We start from the raw sequence: 26,665 nt of genomic DNA on the forward strand, positions 1-26,665 counted from the left end.
TGCTTAACACAGGTGAGAAAGTTTGACAAGCCAGCTGTAGAAACACTCTTTTCCTCCCAAAAAATACTCCACCTTCCTAAGTCTAGCGCTTACAGTAGTTCTCTGAGCACAAACAGCTTCTTATTATACAGTTCCACATAATTAGCACCTTTTGTGTTTATTGCCTCTTCTTGTTGTATCATTGAATTCCCCTTCAATTGTGAGTTGCTTCAATTGTAAACGTCTGCTAAAGGATTAAATGTAAATGTACTTGCTGGGTTTTGGAATAAAAGCTTGTGTGACTCTGGACCAGAAAACCAGTGACACCAGTCCACATTTTTCTTAAAATTAAGATTTTTACTTCACCTGAAAGCAAAATAAATATGTTGTACATAGATGTATGGTTTGTTAGAATAAGAAAACATTTAGCTTAATATAATTATTTGAAAATTTGAGTCAGAAGAATTTAAACAAATCTAAATATTGACAAATAAAGATGAAAGTTAGCAATGCATATCAATAATCAAATTTTGTTTTATTAAATAGAGAGCAGGAAATTTATAAAATATCTTCATGGAACATGATCTTTACTTAATATCCATAATGATTCTTGGCATAAAAACTGTAATTTTGATCCATTCAATGTATTTTTGTCTATTACCATGCTATATAAGACATGGTTTTATAGTCCATTGTCATATACTAGAGATGCAACAATATAAAGAGTGACCAAAATTATTAAGATTATCAATATTATAAGGATTTTGTTCAGAATTTGCTGAAAATATTTAGAAACAAACTTATTTTTTCTATTTTACCAAGTATCTGAATATCTAAAAATGAACAAACAGCAAACAGAAAAACAACAAATAACTTCAACAGCAGCACATAATAGCAGAAAAATTGCCAATGTTTCTTGTATCACTGTAGACAATGCTCTCACTTTATTGAAACGCAACGTGTCTGTCTTTTGAATGATATTGAATGTACTGAAATTAAAATTAGAGGACTTCAATATTAAGATGATAAACAGTTAAGATTTTTAAATATTCTTAAATACTGTGTGATAAACAGACAAAAAACTAACTAAAATGTCACCTTTAGTTCTTTGAAGATTTACTTTATTATGATTAGAATACTGTGCAACTTGCGTCTCGTGTGCAAGATAAACAGTGCTCATAAATAAGTACACTCCTCATAAATGTCTCTTTTTAATTCATATTTTAATATTAACGGTTCAAAAAAATAGTACACCAAAATTTATACGTTACAGAAAAATATTAAATATAAATTTAAAAAACAGAAAAAAAATCAAGAGAGAGGGGAAAAAAGAAAAATTTAGTCGAAATATTGTAGGTTGTAATTATTACCAATATTCTACAATATTTCTTTCATTTCTTCTAAATACTGTATGTTTGGTAACAAAAATTTCATTTTAATAAATATATCTGTTTTGTAAAAATATTAATTTTTAATAAAGGATGTACTCAATTATGAGCATTGTATATCAATTTGTGTTAAATCACAATAATTATAATTACAAATGATAATTACACTTTCAAACAGGAAAACCAACCATCAGAAATGTTATCCGTGGTTTTTCATGAAGCTGGCAATGCTTCCATCCCAAGCTAATATAAACCTCAATCTGCCTGTTATCAACATTATGACAGATTTCACAAATAGTGTTTTTATGTAAAGGTTTTGCTTCTCTGGCCCATTTTTATCGAGCGGAGCAGTAAAAGAAAGGCATTCATATCCCACAAGGATTACTTTACCACAGGGCTCAAAAAGAAAATTCACACAATCTATTTTCATGATGAAATGGTAGTTTTGGACCTCCAACAGTAAAAATGGATGTTTGTGCAAGTCAGTCTTTCACCTTTGGAAGAACATTTGATTCTGCTCAACTGTTATTGGACTGAACATGAGTTTCAACACTTTGGCCTGTTAATCTGACAGGTTTTAATATGCGAATATAATACAACATGTCATAAATGAACCAGTCTTCAAATAAACAAAGAAATACGAGTAATGTTCAGTGTGTGTGTGTGTGTGTGTGTGTGCCCTTCAAAGTCTCACAATACCATGTCAAAGTAGCGAAACCCTCTTCTGCACTGCCAAGCTTATCAATCTGAATCATATCTGAGTCATCTAATGCAGGAAAAAAGGCCTTTCTCACTCTTTCATGTCACTGAGTGGCCCTTTGATGCATTGTCACATTTCTCTTTCTTCTTTTCCATGATCTCCATTTTAATTTTCATGATGTCGAACTAATGTATGCTAATGGCAGGCTAATACATGCGGGGAGAGGAACAGCTGAGGAGAACAATATAATGGAGAGGTTTCTTACGGTGGGCATGGAAAACATGGGCAAACAAAGAGCAGAAGAAAGATAAAACAGCGGAGTGTGTTTTTTCTGAACCTGCACACAGGTGTTCGGCATGACATAAAGAGGCAATAAAAGGCGGTTTCTCACCGTTCATGAGAGCGTAGGTGAGGATCATGACGGAGTTGTTGAGGTGCCGGTTCTCCTCTTTCACTGCGCTCAGAGTTGCTCTCTTTTCATGCTCAGATGAGTCTCGGGAGGTGATGCCCGACGACAGGTAGATTATCATCATGTCAGTGTCTGTGATGGGAAGATTGATTAAGCATCAGATATATAGATTGTGATGAGCAACCTAAAAGCTTCAGACCAGGGCTGCTCAATCCTGTTCCTGGAGATCTACCTTACTGCAAAACACAGCTCTCACCCTGTTCAAACACACCTGAACCAATTAATTAGGACCTGAACAGCACTTGGTAATTACAGGCAGGTGTGTTGGAAATGGGTTGCAACTGAAATCTGCAGGAAGGTAGATCTCCAGGAACAGGGTTGAGCACCCCTGCAACAACACATGTTGTGGAATCAGTTCATTTAACAACAAATTATATTTAAGTCTTAAACCTTCTGCACAGTGTGATATTTATCACTTATCAACAGCATTTGACATGTTTGTTAACATTCATAACCATGCAATTTCACTGGGGTTGAGCAAAGGGGATGTGCAAAACCACTCCCTGACATTAGATTTTTGAAAAACAGAAATATCGTAAGGTGTACAGGGTAATGCTGCGCAACTTTACGATTCTGACACGGAAGTTGTAGACACCCTCTTTTTTATGTGTATTTACAGCACAAAAATGTCGGTTATACATTGATGAAATCACATGTGGTAATAGTCTCTGCTAGTGCAAGTCTTAAAGTGTACATATTTAATGAATTTACATACAGTCAAACCCAAAGTTATTCATACATCAGGCAAAAAGGTTTTGTTCAAATATAAATAAAAGCTGTGAGAACATTTTTTCCCCCCACAATGGTTTTGAGTATCGTCTTATCTTTTGGAGGAAGTCTGTGTCATTAGCGGTCAAAAAAGCTTGCTGGTTGAATAAAAGTACATTTTTTGCCAGTTTTTTTGCTTAAAATCAAGATCACGATTTTCTCATGATTGTGTAGATGTAAAATAAAGGTTAATATGAGTAAGCTAATAATATTGTTAATTCTCAAACATATGGTAAAACAATAATAATATTAAACATACAGTATATGTAGGTCTAATGTCGGTTAAAATGTTACATTTTGTATAAACTTGGAATGGTGAACTTAAACAGACTTGAAATATGTCCTGGTTGTTTATTCACAGTAAAGTGATGCATCACAATACAACTATTCAATAATATACAACTATTCTACAGTTGAATTATTATGTTTGAGAAAAATGCTTGTCATTTGTCACTGAGAACATTATAAGACCATTTTTATTTACTGGTAAAATGAAACATTTGTCATTATCAAATTCCTTATTGCATTATATTCAACATTATATAGGTTATATAGGTATATATATATATATATATATATATATATATATATATATATATATATATATATATATATATATATATATATATATATATACATACAGTATATATAAACATTTATTTTATTTGCACAACAATTTGTGTTCGCTATGAAAGAAACAAAACAATCAAATGCTTGTCGTAATCATAACTCTAAAGTGCAATATGATCATTTAAATGATGTGTGCACTTTCGGTTTCACTTTTTCACTGTGCGGCTCATGGCTGCTGTCAATTTGAGAAAATAAACATACATGCAAATCACACTTTCTGCACGGCTTCTGAGAGACGATCACTCTGTGCAACAAACTGAACGTTATTTGCAATATTATTACCTGTTATTCACAGCCTATGCAAGTTCTATTCACTAAAGTAGAATACATTGGTGAGCATGCGTGTGTCTTCTCGGTAGCAAATATTATCACATTAAGATAGTAATGACATTTTGGGTGAATTACACCTTATAAATACAGTATGTGACACTTTCAACACTATTTCGAGGTGTCCATGTTATATAATACTAAACGTGAAGACTTGTGCGACCACCTTTATACTTCTCTCCTGACTTTGAAAATATAATTAGCTGAATAGTAGAAAAGCTGAATTACGATCTTGTGTAGGGGCGAATTGATATTGTGAACTTTTTTCGATTTATAAACATACATACATCGTGTATAAAAAAACTTGTACATGTTGTAAATAGTGTATTTAATGGTGGCCAAGAGAGCTTAATGCGCTGTAATTTTAAGAAAGTACATGCAATTACAAAAAACACCAGCAAATAAAGAAATGATCTTCATCAATTTGACAGCACACCTGTTTCAAATTGGTCACAACACTAACAACTGAAGAAACTCACTGCAAATTGGTCAAATATTTTTAGAAGACCCAAAAACATGATGGACCCTGCTGAGATATGGATGTGTTATCATGCTGACTGTTGCTCAGTGAAGTGATTGGAGATTCTTTGAAAGGTGAGCTGTTTTCGTTTATTTTAATATCCTGATTACACCATATACTAAACCCATAATAACACATATCTTTGATAATAGCAATTCTTATCTCAGCAGGAACCGTCATGTTTTTGGGTCCTCTAGAAACATTTCTGTTTTGTTATGTGGATATTTGCAAGTGTTGTGACCAATTTGCAGCACGTTCATTCAGTTGTTTGATGAACATCGAAATTAATAAAGATGTTTCTTTATTTGCTGGCCTTTTTTTAGTAATTGCATGTGCTTTCTTAAATTGCAGTGCGTTAAGCTCTCTCGGCCACCATAGTATTTATTTAATAATACATAAATACTATTTTGAAGAATGATTCTCACCACAAACTAATGAAGTTGAGAATGGCAAAAATAAACTGAATTTAAAATAAAACAAATAGTAAAACCTCACTTTTTTGAAACAGAAGTTGAACCTTGTGAAAATAAATTAAACAGTTCATTCTAATTTTGCAAAGTAGTGTGATTCCATTGTGTTTACATAAACAATATTTTATTAGTCATATATATTAAGAATAATAATACTAGTCATATATTTAAAAAAATAAAAGTGCTGTCAACAATTAAAAAATGTATAACACAAACTGATTAATCACAAATGAACCATATGCAGAGCGGGTACATACATTTTAAGTTGTTATTTCCCCACCCCCAAAACTAATTAATGAAATTAACAAGTTAAATTGACGACCTACAACAAGTTAAATTTTACATATAAATACATTTTTAAAAAAAACTTTGTTTTTAGTGCTAAAACTCTTACTAGTCAGCTGTCTGGTGACGTTGCTTGTATTCCTCAACAACTGAAAGGCCTTCTGGAAGCCCACTGCATGCTGGGTAGAGCTGTCAGAAGCTTTAATGTTGCTGATGAAGGTGCTCATCTTCCTCTTAGTCTCGCTGGTAGCAGGTGAGAGGAAGCTCTTATAGCACTGATCCAGAGAGCAGGAGCGAACAGTATCTGCTATCGTCAACACTGAGATCTGAGTGGGACAAAGAAACTTCAGTCTAAAAACAGCAACTGCAATCAATGAAGAGTGTGCAACCATGTCACTTTCTTTTTCCCCCATTGAACACAATATATTGATTAAAAAAAAACAAAACAAAAAACATTTATAATATTTTGGAACAGTAAACATGCTGAATAATTAAAATAAATCATTGACTTCTGCTCTCTTCATTAGTTTCAAGAAGCCAGATTTCAAATGATGTTACTTCCTTACTTTATCATGTTCGTCGATGGAGTTGAGGATGACCAGAGCAGCATCTCGAGCAATCTGGAGCTGGGTTTCGGTGACAGATGCACCATGGTCTATAATCACCACGATATGCTTGGATTGTGGCCTTACTGCCGCGACATACACAGGCCTGCAAACACAAAGAAAAACAGATTTTTCAGAATGACTTTTCCTGGACTTTCTTGCCAAGAGTAGTTTGGCGTGATTCCCAATCTCTTCACTACACTGTTTGTGCAAGAGATCCTGCACTCTATTGTGTTGTTTTTGGAAACCCTTTTTCAACTCCAACGCTATGAAAACCTGAAAGTGCAGTTTGCAAAACGAAAGCCATATTGCCTAAATCTCACATACATCCTGTGAGATGTTAATTTTTCTTTTGGTGCAATCTCTAGCAGTAGGAGGAGAGAGGTTGTGGGAATGGCAGCAGAAATGAGTCCATCTTTCAGCACAGACACGCAGTGCCCACAACACTGGGTGGCAGATTCCAATGGGGTTTAGTAGGGCCGACCCTGCATTCCAGTGAAGGGCACGGGGCCTATTGTAACTACATAAAACCAAGCTAAAAGGCCTCCCTAGAATGTAATTTACGCCCTGCCACACAAGACGGCAATCCCAGAGGAGCACATGACAGTGTGAGGGTGGTTAACTTACATTTTTTTTGGGATTGAGAGAAAAGTTAATCTTCTCATTGGTCTCATAGCTAATCTTCTCATAGATAAAAGTTGAGGACAGAACTTAAACTGCTTGATTCATATGGATTTAATCTTTGATTAATTTATGAAAAAAACTGTCAAGAGTTTGTGTGAACAGACTTTCATTTAAGTAACATGCATCTTTCAGATATGATTAAAACAATTCTTTATAAACTTGGTTTAATGGATATGAAACAAGAGGAGGGTAAAAATATATAACACAAGTATCAGTTTGTAGGGATAAAAACTTATACAAGCATTTTTAAAAACTTTTAAAAAGTGGACTAATATAGAATAATATCCAGTTAAACAGAATATAATGGATTAAATCCTAGTACGTTATTACCAAATACTGCTAACTCAAGACCTAAAAGAAATGTATGATGCCCAATATTTTGGTAGCCATATAAGTATTAGCCCGTATAAAGTTTTTGTTTAATGTTGTTGTTATTATTACCCCAATAAATGATGGATTTTTATTTTTCCTTTATATCAGTAATCGGTTTCCAAATATAAAGAGTTATGTTATGGTTATTTCCCAAAATTTCTGAACAGGTGCATTCCTAAAACAATGTAAACATCCTAAATAAATTATTTTATGCGCAAAACTGAAATATCACATAAAAGACGTAGGAATGAAGCAGCGCTTCCATCCAATGAGTCAAAGCGAACAAAATTGTCACTTCCTAATTAACGGGTGCCAAATATCAACAGTAAAAATAGAATTTGCTGCGGTAGGAGAAGCTGCATAAATCTTTTCTTCATTAAATAAATGACTTGTGCCTCAGAAGGCAGTGAACGCACGGTAGCGTTTGAAGTCGTGATACGTGGGGCACAGACAATCTTGATTCTGGAGGTAATTAATAATATAATAACACTGATACTGAAACAGTTAAGGCATCTTAGAATGACCAAAACCACATTTCAAAAGTTTTACAATGTGTCGGCCTGCTGGTTTGTCCATTCACACACATTTTTATCATCACATGATCTCATATAACAAAACCACATGACCTTTTTAATGCACATACTGGAATTTGTTTGGTAAAAAGTGTTTTCATCGTAAATTGTATCTTACTCAGTTATATATGTTGCAAATGTTTTTTATGCCCATTTTCAAAATTTATGTGTATCTTGACATTTCCATCAACCGTATTTTATGCACATCTCAAAAATGCGCGTAAAAATAAGTGGATATAAACGTAGCTAGTGACAACCACAGTGCATCTTTAGTTTCACTATCTTGTTGTCATCAGAGGAAAATTAAAAAGCTGTCTGTTTGTGTTTGTGTGTGTTGGTGTGCAAGGGAAAGCTCTTTGTACCTGCTCCTGTGCTCAAAAGTGCCCTTGCAGTGGAACTTGTGAGCAGGAAACAGAGTGAAAATGCCCTCCTCTGAGCTGAAGTACTGCCACTTGATCCCTGGATTGGACTTCAGGTTGTCTGCCAGCACTAGAGAAAATGAGAAAGCAAGAACTCTTTGAAAAGTTTGAAAGTCTTTTGTTTCATTCAGGGGTCTTGCTGGAAAAAAAGCATATAAAAAATGAAAAGAGTAAATAATAATGAAATATACAAATATATATATATATATATATATATATATATATATATATATATATATATATATATATATATATATATATATATATATATATATATATATAATAAAATATATATATATATATATATATATATATATATATATATATATATATATATATATATATATATATATATATATATATATATATATATATATATAATAAAAAATATATATATATAATAAAATATAATTAATCCTGCAAAAACAATCCCCCATAACCAATTTAATGAGCCTGGATCTATATGAATTGTCTGTGCACTTGAAGCAGGCAGCTGTAGGCTTGGTGTCAGCTGAACAGGCCCCAGCTGTGTGAAGGCCGGAGCCCAGACAGGCTGATCCTTTCCAAACACTCGAGCAGCACAGTGATCCCCACTCTGAAGCCATCAATTCAAGCGTTTATTTACTTAACAGGAGCCGGAAAGTGAAGAAAAGTTGGGGAAAGAACAAGAAAAGATAGAGGAATACAACTGAAGGAGTAGTAGTTTAGGCATTTAAGAGGAGATATGTTTGATATTATGTAAGATCCAAGATTGTTTGGATAATTAATCTCAAAAATTTTAAATAAAATTGATTTTCAAATATAGAGGGTTAATGATGGCTAAAATTTCACAATAAGTTGAGAAACAAGAACAATCACATCTAATAATATAATATAATATAATATAATATAATATAATATAATATAATATAATATAATATAATATAATATAATATAATATAATATAATTTTATGTAATATAATATAATATAATTTAATTTTATATAATATAATATAATATAATATAATATAATATAATATAATATAATATAATATAATATAATATAATATAATATAATATAATAGTCAATAAAATTGCTGTAGAAATCTGCAGAGGAAGCAAAATGGATGTTAAGCACGAACACGCATCCCAACCACAAACTAGCTATCAATCTGCAGCCAATGTATAAACAGGAACTTTGCAGCATGTCGACAGCTTTAGAAATCATACACGTCACCCCAGAGAGCTTAATTCCCCATCCAATATTTAGAGAAGCAGTCATGATGTGAAATCTCATCATTTACTCTCTCCCATTATTGCCCCATCGGTGTTTTGGAAAGTAACAGTTACTTTAAAAAATCAGTTACTTTTGAAAGTGATGCATTACAATATTGAGATACTCCCAAAAAAAAGTAAGTAGTTGCATTACTTAGTTACTTTATATGTTAAGTAATGCGTTACATTACTTTTGAGTTACTTTTGCGTTACTTTTTAATACCTGGCTGAGGCGTGATCTCTTTCGTACTTGTTTTCTTTTCTTTCTTTTTTTAATAGAGGAGTTCTGCAATTAACAACACATTGTATAACTTACACTCTTAATTTCCTTGAAAAAAAAAAGCAAAAAGTGTATATTTTAGGATAATGTTATCTGAGAACTTCCTGCCAAAACTTCCTGAGAACATACACGCCATATATATATATATATATATATATATATATATATATATATATATATATATATATATATATATATATACATATATATTATTGAAAGTATAAAGCAATGTGTTTGCTACTTTTTTACTATTTGTCTTTAGTAAAATCACTGTCCATTGAGACTATGCCTTTTTCCTTTTCTTTGTTGCCTTCAAAATAATGAACACATTCTCTCATTGATGGGCGATTCGTTGTGACTACTTTTTATTTTATACTAATTCTACTTCAGCAATTTATTCATGTTAAAAGCTTATTAATTAAACTAAAAAGTAACCCGTGTTACATTTTCAATAAAGCAACTCAAATATTATAACTATTTAAAAGTAATGTGTTTACTTGTTATTTAGAAAAGTAATAATATTACATATAACTCGCGTTACTTTTCCAACACTGTCCACTATTATATTTTTTCTCTTTTACAAAGTGGTCACTTTAATGTGATATTTTTAATTTGGGGAAAAAAAAATACTCTAGATTGGCTCTTTTTTATTAAAGATGCCTAAACAAAAGATTATTTGGTTCTTACCAACTTCAGAAGAACCGTATTTATTTTATATTTCGAAAACAAATAATTTTATGATGTAATAAATGTTGCTATTGTCATTTTTGTTAAATGTAACATATTTACTGATGCATATATCACATATATGCACTGGGCAGTCTTCATTATAAAAAAAAAAATACATACATTATATAATTAAATACATTCATTTTATATATGGCTATAAATGAGTTTGGCCACAGCTCTTTAAAAGAGCCAGGAGAAGCCATAGAAACTTCTGGGAAACAAACAGATTGAGAAATGAAGAGGAGTAGAGGGTGAAACAAAGGACACCAAAGGGGGAAATGTTGTTAAAGACGATCCACCCTCAAAATCTAAATCAAAGCCTTCACGGCGCACTCAAACTCCACACCATATCTCTGTGCTTCATCGCTCCATTCTCTAGGCTTTTCTCCATCTTAACTGTTTCTTCTTTTTCTCCTCATTTCATCAATGTTTAGACTAACAGGGATCAAACGTGACTGATGACTGCCTGCATGGTTAGCAGGGTCAGTATTCAATGACAAATGGAGCAAGAGTGGTAACATGAACTCCTGATGACTGCCTTACATAAATAAGCATCTGAATGAAGATGAATTGGGATAATCTATTCTGGACTAAGAGTGAGTGTGTGAGGCCAGAAAGAGGGAGAATCTGAACCAAGGTGGGGGAAAGAAAAAAATTAAACACATCTGTGTTTAGCGCTACACCGGAGAATGCACTGTGCTGTTACATTGTCATTTCTCACATTTAATGACAAAACAGACCCATTAAAAATATGCGCCTCAGAATATATGTTTGTGGAACAGCAAATATTCACTTTACTGCAGTTTCTAGTTAAAATAAACAGAATGCGGCAGTACGATGCCAACAACTTTTGTTCCTTTCCACATTAATGTTTCTAAGAACGCAGTGCTAACTCTAGAACAACCAGAATTCTATAAATACTACAATTACCAAAAGAATTCTGAGCATTCTCATATAAGACATCACATAGTCACATTATATTTACATTTAAAGCTTGTATTGAGATATTAAAATTAATTAATTAATTATATGAATGTCTGTCATCATATTTAATTAAGTCATTACCCTAAAAATACTATCTGGATGGGAGACCACATGGGAAAGCTAGGTTGCAGCCGGAAGTAGTGTTAGTGAGGCCAGCAGGTGGGTGCTCAACCTACGGTCTTTTTGGGTCCTAATGCCCCAGTATATTGATGGGGACTCTATACAGCTCAATGAGCGTCGTCTTTTAGATCAGACGTTAAAGCGAGGTCCTGACTCTCTGTGGTCATTTTCAGGAAGTCCTTCGAAAATGAGTAGGGGTTTACCGCCAACATCCTGGCCAAATTTTCAAACTGGCCTCTGTCCATCATGGCCTCCTAAACATCCCCATATCATATTTGGCTTTATCAGTCTGTCACCTGTCCACAAATCAGCTGGTGTGTGGTCTGACGCCATATGGCTGCCGTTGCGTCATCCAGGTGAACGCTGCACACTGGTGGTGGATAAGGGAGATTCCCCCCATTGTGTAAAGCGCTTTAAATGTCTAGAAAAGCACTATATAAATGTAAGGAATTAGTATTATTATTATTATCTTTTTGGTAATATAGCCTAAAAATCTATATTTAGGCTACATAAGACCACATGCGAATGTCCACGATTCACTTTTATTCTAACAAACAGTGGAGAAGGCTTTTTTCATGGCACTGAATATGCTTTTTTGAAATGCATAGAGTTCACACTTAGATATTGCTTGATAATAATAGCAGGTTTGCATGCTTTCCCGCCCAGGGCTCCCGCCTGGTCAATGAGCATAAGAGGGGGTACGAGATCAGGAAGTTTGTTCGTGTAGTCGAAGAAACCCCCCAAAAGGCTAAAAATGCTATATATGGCTGCTGGATATATTTTTAAAAAGTTTTTTTATTCTACCTAGGGTTATTGCGTGGTGGTTAGGGCCTGAAAGAGAGTCAGGGAAGGGGGAGGGGAAGGCAACAGGGTCAGGGAGCCTCCACTGCTCCGATTCTTCGAAAAACAAAGGTGAGGGAGTAATATTAATCGGGCTATTTATAGTAAGTTTTAGATAATCCGATTGGCTTACTTATGATTACAGATGAGAGACCACCTGCAATTAATCATATCCTGTGCCCCTCTTGAAACTAGTTTTTGAAATTTCACAAAGTAAAGTTATGTTTTTGTTAGAAGGAAGTTGCTAGGCAGTAGAGCCACATATACTTAGTGACAGGGAAAAGTAGCAGACTGAAATGCACAGTCATGCTGACTGCTATGATAGAAATAATTAGAACTCATTTAGACTGAATCTTCAGATGGACTACTTTTCAAGTATTTTTGTGTTTTTGGCCACTGTTGGCTTCTGTCTTGCACAGTCGCTGTTTGAAAGGCTAACGTTTAAAATAAAGTTTAGAATTTGAACTAAAATAAGCTAGATGATGTCATTATTGCCTTGTTTAGAGCTGAATCACCCTGCAACATGGATTCTGGTAATGAACTGATATAAATGAAAAACAAATCTGAATTGTCCTGATTGAGTTGAGTTTCAGAACACAGGTGTGGTCAAAATGTTCGGTTGTAATAAATTGCATCTCGGTCAGAGTGTTTTTCTTTTGTTTAATATGTAATTAAAAAACATAGGGGGCTTTCCAGTTTCAAAAACTCTGATGTTTCTGATAAGACGAGGTAATGTTGACACTGGCTCGCTGTTTAAAGTGATAAAAACATACACTTCCTGATTGCTAAGGTAGAGCAGATATAAAGGGGAAAAGAGCACAGAGGTACAAAGCTGCGTTGACTAAAAAAAAGGAGGGGAATAAAAACAGAGAGATGAGAGGAGAGAAAATAAAGTACTTCCACACACAAATGAGCGAGGTCACGTATTCAACAGCCTTGCTCATTTTTGTTGCACTCAAAAGGCCAAAAAAATTTCTTTGAAGATTTGACGTCAGAAAAGTAATATTGTTCTTTGCAAATGGTTGCCATGGAAGCAGGATATGTGAAAATTGGCTTTGGGTTTTTGAAGCTTAGACAATGTGTGTGTCTGTGTTACGCACCAGAGTTGAGGTCTCGTCCTGGGTTGAAAGCTCTGCTATTGACGGTAGGGGAGAGACGATCACAGCTGACGGTCTTGGAAACATTGGCATTAAAATTACCGTCAAATCTGAAAGCAGAGAGAAGACAAAACATCAACTGGCGATAATTATCAAGTAACACTTCACTGGCGAGCGTTCAGTTTGTTCAAGACCTCGGTTGTGAGGAAAACCGAAGCTGAAGTGTTTCTAATGCTATAATAACAGCGTTTGCAGTTGTGTGGTAAAGCCCCCTGAGGAAAAGTGCATCGATATCTATTTCTACCAGCCGCACTGCTCTTCTGCTGAAGATGAAAGAGAAAGATGGAGGGATGCAGACCGAGGGGAAAGGAGGGCACGGAGAAGAGCAGATGGGAGAACCTTTTGATTTTATTCATGACATCCAACACTTTTAGCCAGACGAGCAGAGGCACATTTATGCTTAAGGAGAGTATATAAATTGAACTGGGGGGAAAAAATTGTGCAACCACACATGCATATTTTTTGGTAAGGAATCTATTTATTAAATAAAAAGTCAGTAGGAGGCTTATAACAATGACAAATATTTCTATTTGAATTAAACGCTGTTTTCTTGACATTTTTATTAGTCAAAGAATCCCACAAAATATGCAACATTAAAGAGAAAAATTCACCCAAAAAAGAAAATTCTGTTCAAGGTCCTGTGAAGTGCTATCAAATGTGCATTTTTTATTCAATGTTTGATGTAATGAAACAGCCAATAGCGTTTCATTTTTATCACAGCTCTGCCAGTGAGAGTAGCTGAAATCAAGCGTATCAAATGAGAAGCAAATGAGAATCGTCTTGAAGAGGGCGGAGCATATCAGATCTCAGAGAGCATTTGATTGGTCAAGAGTTGATGAGAAACTGAAGTATGAGGTGACCTGAAAAAAAAAATGCTGATCGATTTAGGCAGAAGTGACAAACTGCAAGCTTTAAATGTTTATATCAGTTTTATATGTTCTAAACTCAAATTTTATCACTGTTTTGGAGCACACAAGCTATTAGATATCCTTAAAAATAACAAACTGAAACTAGCATCAACTTATTTATTGTAATTTCACGAGACCTTTAATTGTGTTTGTAAATTTCATACTTTTTAATGTTTTTATTTTTATGCTCGTCCACAAAAATTCAAGCACTAACACCTGTTCAACTCACTCAGAAACACATGCTTTGTTGCTTAAAAACGCAAATCAAATGGAAACAATACATGTTCTTATGGTGACATTTATACTACTGCATTTAAGTTTTAAAATGTAAAAGTTTTGTTATAGCTACACATGGTATCCACAATATTCTTGCATTCTGAAAATGCTGAAGACGCTGTTTTAATTTGGAAACGCTGGTTCCAGTATGGACTAAATGAAAAACAGCCTTTTGAAAAAGGAGATGTGACTATCCACGATCTAACCCCTGTCTCTCCAACTCCTCTTATATGTAGTAGTAAAATATGTGCATGCCCAGTTGGTCACAGTATGAAGAATGTAAAGTGTGGACGGAGATTGTTTTTTTCTGAAACACAATAAAAATGCCTGTCTGGACAAGGAGCTGTTTCATTCTAAAATGCTATTTCAAAACAAAAAACCACAACAGTAAACACAGCCTAAAGACATATTTTAAAAAATAGATTCCTATTACTATGAAAATCCATCAAATCAGACCATCCAAAATCCAGACTGCTGCCGACTTTGTGCAACCAATGTTGACTTGTCCAGACAGCAAATTGGGGCACAATTCTGGGTCCAAAATCTATGTAGTGTATTTCAGCCTTTAATTAGACACAAGCTCTGTTTCTATGCAAAAAGTGACAAATGCACATCAAAAGAGATTACATTAAAGTTTAACAAATAAAACATTATCTCTATTCAGCTTTTACAAGAGAATAAACATTTTTGGAAAAAATGATGTGATGTACAAATAACGAATACCAGCATTTCTGCAAGATGAGAAACCATTCTGTCTTTTTTCCTTCATACACTCAAAATAATATTTTTCCTGCTTAAGGAAAACTACTTAAAATAAGCTGAAATAACATCATCTTTAAGCAACACCTTAATTGTTTTATGTTCAATCCACTGAAAATGATAAAAACCATTAAGTTTACTGAATTGACTTACGATGGGACAATATGAAGGGATTATGTGGAACCCAGCATTTTTACAGTGTAGTAAATAACTTTCTTAACATGACAGAAAATGAATAAATTTGTTCATGTTATCTTTCATCTGGAGCCCGGATGTTTGATAAGATTAAACTAGGAGGTAACTATAAAAAATCATCTCAGCTCTTTACAAAATTGTCAGATGAAAGCAGTTCTTCAGTTAGTCCAGATATTTAATCACATCAACTGTTTAGACCAGGGGTGCCCAAACTTTTACTTATAAAGTGCCAAAAACCAAACTTGATTGAGGTTAGTAGGCCGGAGGTAAATATAGTTGCCATAAGTAATTTCCTCATTTATTTATTAATTAAAACTAACTAGAAAACATTGCTTTATATTTACTAATAAAGCATTTTTTTTACATTTTAGAATGAACTTATTACAGTAAAATAAAATCTTATTCATAACAGAATGGAGTTACACTAGTTTTGCCTTGATTTGCTCTCCATTGTCTTCAGCATAGTCCTCTATCCGTTGAGCGACATTATTTATATTTTTAAAAAATCTGATTCATTTACAACATTTAATTAAAACATGCTTTTATTGGTAACTCAGCAAAAAACAAACAAACAAAAAATGGCTACTCCAAATTATAAATGACAATTTCTTTTGAAGGCATTTGCCCCAACCCTCTCCATCATTCTCATTCTTTTCTCAGATGGGATGGTGGGCCAAACGGTTTCCGAAAACCATCATCAGCCAACTAAGATCACAAGTTTTGTCGTTGGCGAATCCCAAATCCATCGTTCCAACAAACATTTACAAACTGCATTGCACACTTGTAGAGTTCTAGTTAGTAGTTAGTTCCTGGCTGTGTTCTATTCCCAGTTATCCCCGCTAAGTCCTATTCATTTACAATGTTCCAACTTGCCATTTTGAACGAAGCTATAACTCATGATGAAACTATAGGTGACATATTATTTAAAAGCAGAATTTACATCGCCAAAGCTTGTGAAAAAAAACTAAATATACAGCATACGCTAATGATTTTAATTCATAGTAGGCCATTTATTTAAAAAAATTATCTGCATGTCAATCCTATATGACATGTGCCTGTTGGTTAGAACATTTCTAAAGTGGTTTGAATGTCAAATTGTAAAAGTAAACTTAAAATAAATAAAAAGAAACAATATCCAACTTAAAAAGAATATTAATAATAATAATTATTATTATTATTATGAAATATAATTTTTTTCTTACTGTACTTTATTACCAACTATAAATTAAAACCATGAACCTAACCCGATTTATATGATTCATATAAGATTATAGCGTCAGCTAAGTGGTTTTAATGTTTTAGAACAGAATATGGAATATTCTAAATAATATTTGTAAAGAAAACATTGGCCCTGTATGTGCCGTTTACATATATTTCAATTAAGATGGAAAGCAAGCGCATGTTTTTGAATCCAAAAAAAAATATCGGATTTTTTTTTAAATGCGTGTAAAACAATATAATACAATATATAAAAAAGTATGGGATTTTTCTCTACCTAACCCCGTTTAGAGCATCAATTTGGAGGTTTTATGTTATAACTAATGTGGTTTAAATGATGGATCTGCGACAAAGCAGCTACGGTTTTGGGGAACAGTCATCACTACATCGTTCTTGTCCCAAATGAAGAATGGTACTATGATATTTCAGCCACGAGTTAAGTCGTTGTTTGGGAAATGCACCCCAGTGTTTTCATGCAGATTCCTAAAATGCACATAAAAATTGGTGGAAGATAACATAGCTTATGACAGAATTATTTAAATGGCAGTAAGCATTAAAAATGTGTCAAAAAATTTAAGTGTAATCAGCAGTCACATCTACTCAGTATGTGCTACAAAAAACAAAAACAAAAAAACTCACAAAAAAAGACATTTCATAGCATCCCATTCAGCTGCTGTTTCAGGTCTGTGCCTGCACTAATCGAGCACTGATCTCAGCAGCATCTCCAGAGATCTTGCAGTGCCACACACTCTTTCATCTCCCTCAGGACTCCACAAAAAACACTGTCACACACAAACTATAACAAGCTCTAGCCATCATTTCTCCATCTTCTCGCAACCATCCATTCATCTATCTATTCTCCTTCACATAATACCCCAAAATGCTCTGCTTTCATCCACATGCACCCTATTTATCCTCTGCCGTATGAACTTGGTATGTTCTTGTCCATTAGCCTTTACTAAACTAGTGTGTTTTCTGAGCGCAGAGTTCATTTCTCTCCCCATTATCGGCGTCTCGCAGAGTCGAAGCGGAGCTGCTGTTTGACTGACGGCTGCTGTGATGTGCAAAGCGCTTTGAACTTCACACATTTAATTCCCATCAGGCGCTAGTCATTAGAATTCTCCTTCAACACACTTTACATGCGGTGGCAATAGCAAATGCGCTAGATAAAAAATAAATTTGCAAGCTGCTTTGAATTTTACATCAGAAAAAAAAGATGGGAGTGCAAGCGTGCAAAAGAGGGAAGGGGGAAAGGAAGGAGGAGAGAAAATATATATTGGATAAAAACGTGAGGCATTTTCCTTCTCTATCTTTGATTTCAACATGCAAATTAAGGTCTCTGGAAAAAAACATTCGGAAAGAATTAAAAGAAAGATAGAAAATGAGTAAATGGGAAAACAAGCCTTCGGGTAGTGCTTACCTTGGATAGTGTGAAAAAAAGTGTTTGACCTAAAATTAAAAAAAAAAAAAAAAAAGTATCTACCGTTCAATCATTTAATTGCCTATTTGAATTTCAAATTAGTTTTACCATTTTAATCACATTAAAATACTACGGCAAAACTTAATGCAACTGTAATGATTTCAAACTTATAATTTGATAAAATATTAAAATAAATAAAAAGCGACAAATTGCCAGTTACACCAAAACATGCTTTTAAAATATCAAAAGTTTAAGTTATCCACAATATACACAAAGTAATTAACATTCCGCATCAGACATAGGGCTGCTTGATTATGGGAAAAATCATAATCACGATTATTTTGGTCATAATAGTAATCACCATTATTCAAAATGTCAAATTATTTGCCCTTCTGTAAATTTTTTATATATAAATATTTCCGAAATGATTTTTAACGGAGGAATTTTTCACAGTATTTCCTATAATATTTTTTCTTCTGGAGAAAGGCTTATTTGTTTTATTTCGGCTAGAATAAAAGCAGGTTTAATTATGTTGAAACCTATTTTTATAGCTCAATATTATTAGCCCCTTTAGGCAATACGTTTGATTGTCTGCAGAAGAAACCACTGTTTTAATATGACTTGCCTAATTACATTAATTAAGCCTTTGAATGTCACTTTAAGCTGAATACTTGTATCTTGAAAAATATCTAGTAAACTATAATGTACTGTCATTACAGCAAAGATATAAGAAATCAATTTTAAAAATTAGTTATTAAATCTGTTATGTTTAAACTGTGGTTTTAGCATCTTCACTGTAAGAAAAACACTTCAGCTACAAAAGCCCTTCAGTCAAGAGCAGTGAGGGATTTTTTCCTTTTGTTGTTTGATTAATAATAAAAAGAGGCGGCAGCAGGGATACTGCGCGCTGCTCTGATATGGTTTCTCTTTCACATGTCTTTTGATTCTCAACTTGTTTGTTTATTACACAAATGAGGGTTAATATAAATTATCCCTAAACACAGCACTCTGACACAAATGTGCATGTAGTTGACCATTAAAGCGCTCCCATTAAGATGGCGTTAGATGTGTGTGCTCTGCTCGTCTCTGAGCCTGTCCAAGCATGCACAAACATGCACAAACACAAACATGCGCTTTCACTCTTTTAACAATTTTATCAACTTTTATCAATGAATGATGCACATCCCATGCTGCAAACGTTACATTGCAGTACATGTTTTTAGTCATTTTCACCTGGAACTGAGCTTCAAATGTGTTCAACAGGAAAAGACTCGATTAATGGTTTTTTATAATCGTTAAAAGCCAAAATCGAAAACAAAACCGGATTTTCGATTAATTGCACAGCCCTAATCAAACACATTAAAAAATTTTGTATTTTATTTTGTATTATATCTCAGTTAAACATAAATTGTAGAAAAAAATAACAACAGGGGGCTAATAATTTTGACTTCAACTGTGTGTGTGTTTGTGTAAGTTAGGGATATATATATATATATATATATATATATATATATATATATATATATATATATATATACATACATATACACACACTCACACACACACACACACACACACACACACACACACACACACACACACACACACACACACACACACACACACACACACACACACACACACACACACACAATACAATATACATACAACAGTTCTGTCTGGTTCTCTAATCTGATTGGCTGGTAGCTGTGCAATATTCTGCAATATCAGAACTTGTATAGCCTCTTCTCTGATGTGTATTACTTTGCCCACATGAAGTGACAGCATATCAATAAACTCACTACAGTGTGACAAATATTGCAGCTGTTGGACAATACCATGTAGGTGAGAATATAGTTGTTTAGATTGCAACTATGCAGTTTATTGATAAAGTTAGTGCCTATTTTAAATATTCATAATTTCGGAGATCAGCCTGTCATACTGAGCAGAGCAAAGACGGTTGACGTTCCGCTGCAAGATGGCGACAGAGACCAAATAATAAGTCATTAGGGGAGAAAAAGAGCCTTTTTTCAGCATAAGTTTCAAACAATAGCTGAACAAATCATTACAAAACAGATAAGTGATAATCTAAATTGATCTCTCTCTTTTGTATGTTAAAGTGCTAATCTTATAGTGTTTGGTTTGCGGGGTTAATTATTTTGAACTCCCGATTGCAGTAATGTCTGTTGCAGAACAGAAATACTGGGAAACTCTAGACTGAAGGCATTTCATGACGTTCAGCCTTTTAATCCTAAAATGTGAGCAAAACCACCTGCTTCGTCATCACTTTACACATTACGCTAGAGAATCATTCAAATACTAGCTCTAAAGTGAAATATATTAAGTAGCAATGGTTTCTGCTGTTCTGGCCGTTATCTGCAGATGTGAATGAATGGCGAAATAAAGTAGTTCCTCATACAAAAAGATTTTTGAGATTGTGCTTATGCCGTCAAACTGTTGAATAAACTCAATATCACACTCATATCAGTACAATATGGCTGTATTATCTCTATGATTATCACTTGTTTGCGGGCATCCGGAGACTCGCGAAACTTCCCGGCCTACTCATAATTCTCTCTTCATATAGCCGTATGCCTTTTACATATCCATAAAACAGTGATATAACCATGCTCGGATCGTTTGCTTTCTCACTGCAATCGATCCGCTCCAGAGTTCATTTCAATCGAGCCGAGACCACCTCATTCAAGCGATCTCGGAGCGAGTGATTTGGTGCGGATCCGAGAGCGATTGGCGGTTTTACATATGCCAAACGAACTGCGCTAACTGGGCAAACGAGACAAAAGATTAGGTGTGAAAGCACCCTAAGGCACTCGGACTGTGGCCTTGAGCCAACGCACGCCTCCCACAAGTGCCGAAATACAGCCATAAAGCACTGCTACTCATGTGACATATATACATACATTTATATTATTAATATATTAATAATATAAATGAAATACATGTTTAAAAAAAAAAAAAAAAAAAACTAGTTATAAATATTTAATTTTTTAATCATTCTCATAAAATAAACCAGGTTTGCATTAAGCTCTTCACATCAGAAAAAATATGTGAACATTTTTAGTCACTTATTTTATTTATTATTAACAATTACAACCCCAATAATGCATGTTTATAGTCACCATCTCGAAATTAACAAATATTGTCCAACATAATCGAATAGTCCAAAACAAAAGTCTACGAACAGACATCACACATGGTAAAAACATTAAATCCATAATGCATATTTTGTCAGAAAAACAAAAAACAAACTATACATATGAATGGTTATGAAGTTATACAGATTAAAAGAAGTACTGTTCAAACACCTGATCATAAGTATCTAACATGAATACAATTAATGAGCAGCAAGCGCTATTATCCTCTTAATATCTGAACTAAGTGGAGCTCAGTCCTCGTGTACCGAGATGAACTCCTCATTTAGTGGCACTTCATGTTTGATGGTGACAAGAACAAGTTGCTGTGATTGTATTCCACGGCTAATAGAGTGCTAGCAGATACGGTGACGTCTCGCCACGCAGCTGAGAGATAACATGCACGTACCACTGCGGTATCAGCATCAGCCCTGTCTGTCAAACACACACACACACACACTGACACACAAACACACAGTCTCTCAACACTTCAGAGCTGGGCTTCATTAGCACAGCGGTCTCTGAGAGTTAAGAGGGAGGCTCAAGGGGGATTATTGGAAAAGAGGTTCCCTATTTCACCCTGCCTGGATTGGAGAAAGTATGCAGTCCGGCAGAGCAGCGTTTAAGACCCCCTTTATGGTGACTTAAGCCTCTCTTCTTGCATCTCCCTCTCTCTGTAACGGTGTCTTTATTAGCTCAAGCTCTGAGCCTGTCCAAACGCTCTGGCTCCGAAAGGATTGGGAGATACAGAGCGGATTAACAGTGGACGGTGAATGAGAGAAGGAGGGAAAGAGGGAGGAAAGGAGATCAACAGAACCAGAGTTTGTTTGTAAGGGGTTGAATGCCCAATCAAGAACTGGAAGGATTGAAAAAACAGAAATATGTGTGAAAAAAAGTCAAAATGAATGTGCTTTATGGACAGCAAGGTTTTATTTTTTTGACTACTAATGAACCACCATCAAAAATTTTATTTGTTTTTAGTTAATTTAACTAATATATATATATATATATATATATATATATATATATATATATATATATATATATATATATATATATATATATATATATACACATATACAGTTGAAGTCAGAATTATTAGCCCCCCCTGAATTATTAAACCACTTGTTTATTTTTCTCCAATTTCTGTTTAATCGAGAGAAGTTTTTTTCAACACATTTCTAAACATAATAGTTTTAATAACTCATTTCTAATAATGGATTTGTTTTACCATGATGATAGTAAATAATATTTTACTTGATATTTTTCAAGACACTTCTATACAGCTTAAATTGACATTTAAAGGCTTAACTAGGTTAATTAAGGTAACTAGGCAGGTTAGGGTAATTAGGCAAGTTATTGTATAACAATGGTTTGTTCTGTAGGTTATCGAGAAAAAATATAGCTTAAAGGGGCTAATAATTTTGTCCCTAAAATGGAGTTTTAAAAATAAAAAGCTGCTTTTATTCTAGCCATAATAAAACAAATAAAACTTTCTCCAGAAGAAAAAATATTATCAGACATACTGTGAAAATTTCCTTGCTCTGTTACACATCATTTGGAATATATTTTAAAAAGAACAAAAAAATTTGAAGGGGGCTAATAATTCTGACTTCAACTGTGTATATATATATATATATATATATATATATATATATATATATATATATATATATATATATATATATATATATATATACATACACCAGTTAAATTGACTTAGGATGCACTCACACTACGCTATCCGAACTTTGCCCAGGCGCATTTCTTAGTTCGTTTGATAAGTGTGAGTGCTCCGAATTGGGCCCTGGGATGGTTTAGTTGGTTAACCTTGGCGCAGTTGGAAGAGGTGTGCCAGAGTGCGGTTCGGTTGGGCTTTGGCTTGTAGTTTGAGTGCAAAGCGTTCTTCAACGCAAAACTGAAGACGCAACGTAATAATACATAAGGATATAACTAAAGCAATGCCCACTGTGCTGAGTGATAGTGCTGCTCTTCCTTTTAAATTGAACAGTCGCATCATTGATGAGGTAAGCGTGCTTTGACTTGGAAAGTAAAGATGCAGTGTGAGTGTTGACCGTCTAGGGAGAGAGGTGGGGGGGGAGCGCACTTGTGTGAGTACGCCCTTAAGCATTTGATTAGTTGTTCAAGTGTAAAATGAGATGAAAGGCCATTTAAACGCAAGCACAGTGAGGAGAAACAGACAAGCACTGAAACTCTATTGAAAATAAAAATAAAATACATTTCCTGACATTAAAAGACATGATGTGGAACAATGTAATTTAATGCAGTGTTTTTGTACATACTTAATGTTGTATCCCAATCAGGCAGTAAAGTTCAATGATTTTTTAAGAAACCAGATCTTAAGGGCCAATATCAATGCTACCCCTCGGTTTGGGCGTTCATGTTAGTTTGAAGTCGTAGGGCTAATGGGAAGGGCTAGATAGCCCTTCAAACAGAGATTTTTCAGGACTACTCTTAAAAGCAAGGGGTAAGAAAATTATCAGATTAAACCATCTACAACGACAGCAAGGCTGCACACGAAGTCAGGAAATGCACAAAATATATATATTTTTTATTATTACAAATTTTTAACAACAAACAAGCACAGGTTTTTTACATTCATAAGCGCATGTTTTACCATGATGCTTTAAAAAAATGCTAAAATAAAAACCGCTAAATTTCACAAAAATTCTATAATCCCTAATAATAAATCTTGTATAACATTCCCACAACATTATGACACTCAATGACATTCGAGTACCCTGTCAGAAAAGTCTAGTGGCTGGGAATGAGCTTTTTACAGTGTCTGGTATAATGATAATGTTGTTTTCTTGTGTTTACATAGATGAATATGGCCAGATTGTAAATGCACACTACAGTTACATACAGTTACAGTTAATCTTATTGCCACATTATATCATCATGATAACATAATATATACCATCAGTAATTTCCTGAAGATAAACACCAAAAAATAATGCAACTGGAATAACTACAGCAGTCAGCATCGTCAATCTCATAATAAGCAATTGATCACGATAACATATGAGGACGTGTGCAGGTGTTGTAGTGGTGTCCCATTTCTTAGGGGTAAATTTTGAAGCCCTTTCCCTTCACACCATCTCTCAAGGGCCATGGGGAAGGGAAAGAGGAAGGGGTAGAGGTACAAAAATAGAATTGGGATTGGGCCAAAATGTAACAATTTTGTAATGGCATGACACTTCAACAGAAGCGTTTGAGCTAGCGTAATAAAAATTAAAAGCCCATAAGAATATAGTCCATTCCAGTGAACACTGAAAAACAGAAATGGTGAAATATCTCTCTATCACCAAAATAAGAAATTGAATATTTGAGTTATTAATATTTGAATTATGATACGATACACACAGAAAAACATTAATAATGGAAGGTTGGCATAATAATAAAATAGCTGCTGGTTATTAACCTTTATTTAAATGAATGATAATGATGATATTATTATTATTATTATTATTATTATTATTATAACAGCTGCAATGCTTAATATTTGGGAAAATTCCCACTTTCCACTTTCTGGATTATTTGATTTAAAGAGTTAAAAAAGGGGCAGCATTTATCTGATTTTTTTTATTTTTATGTTTTAACAAACGTAAAAGCCATTGCAACCTTTTTTTTTAATTCAAATGATCCCTAAAAAGAGTCCTTCGTTATGTCAAATAATTATTATTATTCTAAATGTGCCAGGCAAGATTTTCTGGTATATGAACTATTGTGGGCAGCATGATGGCGCAGTGGTTAGTACTGTCACCTCACAGTAAGAAAGTTGCTTGTTCGAGCCCCGGCTGGGCCAGTTGGCATTTCTTTGTGGAGCTTGCATGTTCTCCTTGTGTTGGTGTGGGTTTCCTCCGAGTGCTCTGGTTTCCCCCACAGTCCAAAGAAATGCCGTATAGGTGAATTGAATAGACTAAATTGGCTGTAGTGTATGTGTGTAAATGAGTGTGTAGGTGTTTCCCAGTACTGGGTTGCAACTGGACAGGCATCTGCTGTGTAAAACATATGCTAGATAAGTTGGCGGTTCATTCTACTGTGGCAACCCTTGATAAATAAAGGAACTAAGCCAAAGGAAAATTAATGAATAAATAAATGAACTATTGTTAAACTAAATGACATTTTAGTAGGCATCTTCAATTGTTTTATAGACTGTAAACAGTCAACAAATATGCATTCAATTCTAATACTACTAGGCGAAAACCTATTAGCTGACATCCAAAAGTACTTACAAAAACGACATTGCAATACCTTGGTAGCAGTGCTGACGCTTGTACTCACTATACATGTGCATGAGAAGATTGTAGACTCCACATGCACACAAACACACACTTCAACATCATTAATTTTGCAGACCATCCTTCGGGCAATGCATAAATGTAGCTTAACACTCCACCAACACTAAAATCCCCTTAAGCAAAGAGAGAGCGAGAGCGAGCAATCACATGTATCCCGAGTAAGGGGCTATTTCTAGACGGTTTCATCACTGGTTAAGTGTAGCAGAAGGCAGTGTTGATTAAAGCATTCTCCCGTGCCAGAGGTCAGCGCTCATGGGAGAACAGACACCGCTGGGATGCATGACGGGGATGTGACATCGATATGGTGTGAAACATTTGATCTTTGGGCAGAGACTGGGCTTCATGAGGGCAGCTGAACTGGGGTCTGATAGAGGACACAGAGCCGGAGCAGATGTCATATGGAGGCTTTAAATCTTTATAAACCATGGCTGAACAACATATTTTCATCTAATCAATCTGTTTACATTAACTATAGCACCGGAATTTAATTTGAGATCCTTTTTGAGAGCAAAAGTGTCACCTTTAATGCCGGGGAGGTATAGGAACTCTGTTAAAGGAACTACCCATCAAGGCGATCCTGAGAAGACCTTTTCTTTTTATATGGCTGCTGTCTAGGTTGCATTTGCACTATATACGGTTGAAGTCACAATTATTAGCCTTCCTGTGATTTGATATATTTTGAAAAATATTTGCTAAACAATAATTAACAGAGCAAGGAATTTTTCCGCAGTATTTTCTATATATTTTTTTTTCTGAAGAAAGACTTATGTGTTTTATTTCGGCTACAATTTAAGTAGAAGTTTTAATTTGTTTTAACCATTTTAGAGTCAATATTATTAGCCCCCTTAATAATATATAT

General features: G+C 34.3%; 1 protein-coding gene across 2 annotated transcripts in view; it reads right to left on the minus strand.

Annotated features, from left to right (window-relative positions):
• The window catches only part of cachd1 (cache domain containing 1), a 149,435-nt gene that overhangs the window by 42,432 nt on the left and 80,338 nt on the right, over positions 1-26,665 (minus strand). For both annotated transcript variants that reach the window (XM_001334793.8, XM_073954291.1), the window contains exons 4-8: positions 13,497-13,603; positions 8,132-8,258; positions 6,103-6,247; positions 5,646-5,862; positions 2,459-2,608 (exon numbers count right to left, since the gene is read on the minus strand). In XM_001334793.8, coding sequence (XP_001334829.3) covers positions 2,459-2,608; positions 5,646-5,862; positions 6,103-6,247; positions 8,132-8,258; positions 13,497-13,603 — 746 coding nt within the window. The remainder of the gene's footprint in view (positions 1-2,458; positions 2,609-5,645; positions 5,863-6,102; positions 6,248-8,131; positions 8,259-13,496; positions 13,604-26,665) is intronic.

The sequence above is a fragment of the Danio rerio genome, chromosome 6, assembly GCF_049306965.1.
Source record: "Danio rerio strain Tuebingen ecotype United States chromosome 6, GRCz12tu, whole genome shotgun sequence".
Classification (NCBI taxonomy): Eukaryota; Metazoa; Chordata; class Actinopteri; order Cypriniformes; family Danionidae; genus Danio; species Danio rerio.